The sequence below is a fragment of the Benincasa hispida genome, chromosome 9, assembly GCF_027475165.1.
Source record: "Benincasa hispida cultivar pf3 chromosome 9, pf3_genome.v1.1, whole genome shotgun sequence".
In the NCBI taxonomy this organism is placed as follows: Eukaryota; Viridiplantae; Streptophyta; class Magnoliopsida; order Cucurbitales; family Cucurbitaceae; genus Benincasa; species Benincasa hispida.
In genome coordinates, this window is record NC_143486.1 from 54,945,881 (window position 1) to 54,952,342 (window position 6,462).

Here is a 6,462-nt window from a genome sequence, read left to right on the forward strand (position 1 = left end):
TAGCACATTTCATACCTGGAAATTCCACCTTTTCAGTGCATAAGTGGGCATAGATATACATGAAGGAAGTGGTAAGATTGCATGGAGTACCCGTGTCCATTGTGTCGGACAGAGACCCTCGTTTCATGTCTAACTTCTAGAAGAGTCTCCAGGCGGCATTGGGGACCCGATTAAACTTTAGTACAGTGTTCCACCCTCAGACTGATGGGAAGACAGAGAGATTGAATCAGATACTGAAAGACACGTTGCGTGCCTGTGCCATAGAATTTTCCAGAAGCTGGGATGCTCACTTGCGTTTAATGGAGTTTGCGTATAATAACAGCTACTAGTCCACTATTAGGATGTCACCCTTTGAGGCCCTAAATGGGAAGAGTTGCAGGTCCCCTGTGTGTTGGGATGAGGTAGGAGAGAGGAGATTTTTAGGACCTGAATTGGTGCAGACCACAAATGAGGCCATACAGAAGATCAGGGCTCGTATGCAGACAGCCCAGAGCAGACAAAACAACTATGCCGATGTAAGACATAAGGACTTGGAATTTGAGGCTAAGGTGAAAGTGTTCTTAAAGGTGGCACCCATGAACGGTATTCTGAGGTTTGGAAGGAAAGAAAAGTCGAGTCCGAGATTCATTAGACCTTTCGAGGTCTTGAAACAAGTTGGCCCTGTAGCTTACCGTTTGGCCTTGCCCCCAGCAGTGTCTTCCATAATTCATAATGTCTTCCATGTTTCGATGCTAAGAAAGTATGTGACAAACCTGTCCCATGTAGTTGACTACGAGGCCTTACAATTTAATGATAACTTGAGCTACGAGGAGAAGCCCATAGAGATTCTTGCAAAAGAAGTAAAGACATTGTGCTGTCGGGAAATTGCTTTTGTGAAAGTTCTGTGGCAGAACCACCACTTCAGGGAAGCCACCTAGGAGCGAGAGGATAAAATGAAGGCCCAGTACCCGGAGTTTTTCAAGGATGAACTTTCAAGGATGAAAGTTCTTTGGGGGGGGAGAATGTAACATCTCACACTTTTTTATTTATTTATTAATAATGTAAAACTTTTCCTTTTTCAGTAATTGTCCTTAGTTGAAGGGCATGTTTGGAATTTTGAATTTAAAGTATAAGTGCGAGGATTTAAGTGTTTTCGTGGAAATTATTCAAAATTATTCAATTTGAAAAGTTATGACAGGAATTAATTATTTTTCGAAAAAAGAAAGGAATTAAATAGTATAAAGTGGGTTAAAGAAAGGATTTAATTAGAGTTATACTATTTTCCTTTTATTATTATTTTTATTATTATTATTATAGTAAACCACAAAAAAAAGTGCCCCCCCCCCCAATCTCCTTCACGCATCTCTCCCTCACTGCCCGACCTCTCTTACCGCCGTCTCTCTCACTACCGAAACCCGTCAGAGTTGCACCGCTCGCCCAGCCAAAGAGTCACCGTCGGAGTCGCACCACTCGCCCAACCAGAGAACCGTCTGAGTTGTCGCTGATCCTAGCCACGAACGCCGCCGCCGCTCCAACCCCTGACCACCGCACGCCACCGCCGATCAAACCTCTTGACCGTCGCGTGCTGCACCGTCTTCTAGCAGCTTGACTCTTAGATTTTGGTAAGATTTATTTTGTGGTTGCGTTTCTTGAAAGATTTTGGATGCCCACTAAGTTGGATTGAAGATTAAAGTAGTCGCACTATCTTGATTTTAGATTTGAGCTCGGGAAATTATAGCAGCGACAGTCCAGCGGATTCAAGATCATTCGACAAGAGTTTTGGTAAGAATTATAGTCCTTATTGTTGGTTTGTGGGCACGCTTTGATTACTGAATTAAGTTGACTTAACCCTTGTATCTTTAAGGTTCCAAGTTGTCCTCCATTGGGAGTTAAAATCTGTTGGAAGTAGATTTTGGAGTGGTTGCTAATCAAGTTCCTTGGGTAAGCTTTTGAGGTGTTGTAGTTTTGAATCTGAGGTGTCGCAATTATTATTGGACTGAAATTTTATGGTTGTATTCGTATGGTAGGGTCGTTTCTTCAAGTCGCGGTCATCGTTTGGTTGTCGGAGTTCATCTGTGAAATTTCGATTAAGGTAAGTAATCTTACCATTGGAACTGCCCACGGGCCAGGTTTTTATTTGTATGCTCACGTGATAAGTGTAAGTTATAGTAAATATTAGCATGTTGACTGATAGTATGACCTGAATCAAGTATGTTCTGGCACGGGTCCTGTTTTGTTTAAAGATACACCTAGGTACTCGATCGTTCGTATGTGATGGTATGTGTTTCCATATGTTGATATCTGATCTGCTTGTGTTGAGGCATACTTGCATGCTGTGGAATTATGATGTAAGGTATACATGAATGTGGTATGATATGTTGTTAATAATCATGTGTATGTGATGGAGCCATAGTATCAAAGATTTTCATGAATATTCTAGAATTGTACAATGTTGATTCTTAGAACGTTGAGACTGTGTGAATATCCTCATTGATTAGTTAGATGCTCACCAGTTTGTGTCCTTCGGGATTCACCAGTTTGTGTTTCTTTCGGGATTCACTAGTTTGTGATTCCTTCGGGATTCACCAGTTTTGTGTTTCCTTCGGGACTCACCAGTTTGTGTTTCCTTCGGGACTCACAGTTTTGTGTTTCCTTCGGGATTCACCAGTTGGTGATTCCTTTGGGATTCACCAGTTTTGTGTTTCCTTCGGGATTCACCAGTTTGTGATTCCTTTGGGATTCACCAGTTTTAGGGGATTCACCAGTTTTTTTTCCCTCTGGATTCACCAGTTTGTGTTCTCTTCAGGTTCACCAGTTTTATGGGCATACTTAACTACAATAGGATAGGACTCAGTCTCTCGTTTGTTCCATTTGTTTATGTCCCATAGGTGGATATCTAGAGGACATAGATGCCTAGCCTGACCTCAGTGGTGCGGTTACTTACTGAGTATTTCATGCTCATTCTTTCTTATGTTGATGTTTCAGGTAAGGGTAAAGATGCACCGACGATGGCGCAGCGGAATTCGTGATCGTGCCACTGGGACTAGTTTTTTTACGCTTCCGCATCATGACATTTAGAGTCCTTATTTTTCCCTGAATGTTTAGTTTTATTGTTTTAAACTTATTATTAAGGATTATTTCTTTTATATACTTTTAATAGTCTTTACGAATTATGGGTACCCTATTATTGTTTTAACAATTGCATTTAATAAATGTCTTTTGAACTTCTCTTATTTAATTAACATTTATTTCAACATAACTGAGCGTCGTTTTAAATCCTACGCTCGACCTCGAGGCACTATCATAGATGCCCCTTCTTGCATACGAGCATTGAAGATTTCTTTAAGAGCATCGTGTCTGAGTTGCGTGGATGGTTATCCGAACTTTCCCATCAGGGACTCCATGATCTCACAGGCTGTGAGCATGGGCTCATGCTTCATGGCCAGGACTTCGGTAAGACTAACCAAGATATACATTCGAGCCTTTTCATTCGCCCTTATTCAGTGCTCAAGTGCCTCTTGAACGTTTCGAGGAGCATTTTGAGTGGGAATGGGAGGACAATCCTCCATTAGGACAAAATGAAAATCATCGATTATTAAAATCGTGTTGATCGTGGTTTTCCAAGTAGCATAATTTTCGCCAATTAACATATCATTGGCGAGCAAGTTTAGTGTAGTTGTAGCCATTATATAAATTGTTGAAAATGACAAACTATTTTTAAATTAGTTTATTTTTCATTAATCAGCTAAACAACCAATCGATTTTAGCAAAATTCTAATGTACCCTAAGTGACATCTAATTTTGCAATGATGTTTCAGTGAGGCAAGAGAAAAGTCATCGTAGGGTGATCAAGTACCCCTTCACTAAAATGAGACATTCTCAACCAATAGACATAACAACTCCTTGTTATTGTCACTATTAGTCACCATTGTTCGGTCTAGTATACATTAAACTAGCTTAACGATTCTTGTAAGTGTAACCCCTCATTTTAGGTTCTAGAGTTCCGCCCCAATGAGCCAACCATAGAGAAAAACCAATTGAGACATGAAACTAAAGCAACCTTATCCATTTATGGAGGTTGAATAAAGCGTCATGCAAAATTCCCATCCTTTAGGGGGACACCCATGATGCCACAAGACGATGCATAAAACTTTAATTCAACCTAATGAGAGAGATCGAGGGATGTGTTGTCATACGTCCCGCTCCCACTTACTATAAACATTCTCTCCATACACCTTGATATTGACCTACCCAAATGTCACCCATAGGGGGACACCCATGGTGCCTCGAGGTCGAGCGTAGATCTCACAGTGTGAATTTTCAGGAAGAAACGTATAGAGAAAAATTGAAGTATCATATATCTCATTTTCCTTCCACTGAGTGTTTTACCTTGGGTTAATTAACTTAGGAAAACCCCAGCTAATGATTTTAACTAAGTGAAAGTTTAATTTGCTAAAAAACAACACTTGTCTTTGATGATTAAACAATTTTGATTGAAGTATTATTAAACTCTTCAATAAACCTTAACCAAACTTGCATGCATATATGAAATCTATCTAATTCACTTTTCCAGGTAGGTTCCCAAATAAAGGTGTGACGTTTTCGTCATCTTAAGTACCTCAGCCTAGACAGAACCCGCCTTAAACAAAAAGTCCTTTATAGATATATTTGCTACATAATTAATCCTTTATTAAGAAATCAATTTAATCCTATTAAACCGATTAAAAGATTAAACTAAGATTTCTAATCTCATTAGAAATGTGATCTTAGGTCTATTTCAATCATATTTTAAAACATTTTTTAAATTGATTATAACTTAAGGTTTGAATGCAACTTTTCATTATTGATTTTAATTCTAATTTCATTTTATTATAAAAATTATAAATAAATGAAACAATTAAAAATCATTCATTGCATGCTTGAGATACTTTAGTTAATCATAACAATTATAAATTAACCTAAGGTAATGTCATGCTTCATGCAATCTCAATTTCATTACCAATATATATATAACATTTACATATAATAAAGCAATGAAGGACATTAATAACATTCTTTAAATAAAATATACATTCATACTTTCTATTATAACACTTATAATATATAGGATGCATGTATATGTTATTAATGCATGCATTTATAAAATATAACAATTATACTATATGATGCATGAGCATGCCATATAATTTAAATCATGCATATTCTAATATTATAACCCTTATAATACAAAATGATGCATGATGATAAATACATAACCTATGGTGGAATTTTTAAATCTATATGACATACAATATGACATATATTGAAATAAAACATACATCACGTGTATATTTAAAAACTAAAGATTGATGGATCGGGGTAGGGCACTAAAAAAAATAAAATGACTAACTATTACATTAATATAAGCCATCTGATTCGATACAAGTGAACCGAGACTTGAGTCGTTCGAACCAAGCTGTGAACCAATCCAATCGCCAATCGAACCGCCCTCAAACTACTCGAACCAGACGAACCACGAGTGAACAGGAGAAGTTTTTCCACATCGCAACGTCACGATGCTATGTGAAGCATCATGACGCTACAGAGAAATTTCTCCGTTTGCTATTCAGAGAGTCACGACGCTAGGGCACAACATCGCAACACTACAATGCAGTATGCTACTGCACAACATCGATCTCCTTTGATCCAACATCCAAATCAAGCCCTGAAATGACAAAAAATCTCCGGGAACATCACGAACGACTCGGTATACAAATGATACAGACTCAATAGCAATTACTTGCCCCAAAAACATGGGCCCTTACAACCAAATGTAAAGAAAACAATGTTGTAAAACTATGCCCTATCCCAAAAACATCCATCAATCAAACCGCATTCAACAATAGTCATTCATCATATGAATTTAAATAGAATGCAGTAGATCAAAAAACACCCACCATCACTATAAAATTAATTAAAAAAAATGGGAATTTTGGATCAAGCCAAGGCTCTGATACCAATTGTAGAAACCCCTATGAATGGGACCGTAGCGGAAGCGGATCATCCCAATTCTCAATTGTTTTGTAAAAATAATTTTATAGCATATGCATATAAAAAAAATAAATAAATCATACAGCATGCCCAAAAAAAATTTAAGCAAAAAGGTTTAGGAAAACTTACCCTTGAAGATGTTCTTCAATCGAATCCCTCAAACACTACCATGAAGGAGTCCTTAGTATTCTCTGATGAGAATCTACGAGGTGTGGGTTCTAGAGTGTTTTGGGATTGATGGAGAAGGAAGAATTTTTCGAGATTAACCTTAGGAAAAGCAAAAAAAATAAAAATAAAAATAAAATAAATACTGAAAGTCACCTTCTTCTCTATTTCGTTTTTTTTTTCTTTTTCATGTATGTAAAAGAGAGACCTCCACTACTTCTTACGTGAGTGGTGGAGAGAAAAGGATGGGTACTCTCGCCCCTTAATTACTTTAAAATTAAAAAATTA

General features: G+C 37.6%; 1 protein-coding gene across 1 annotated transcript; it reads left to right on the forward strand.

Annotated features, from left to right (window-relative positions):
- Positions 1–341: 341 nt before the first annotated feature.
- LOC150033923 (uncharacterized) lies at positions 342–917 on the forward strand. The gene has a single exon (XM_090317124.1). It carries the CDS (start codon positions 342–344, stop codon positions 915–917), a length of 576 nt encoding a protein of 191 aa, XP_090173250.1.
- The last annotated feature ends 5,545 nt before the right edge of the window (positions 918–6,462 follow it).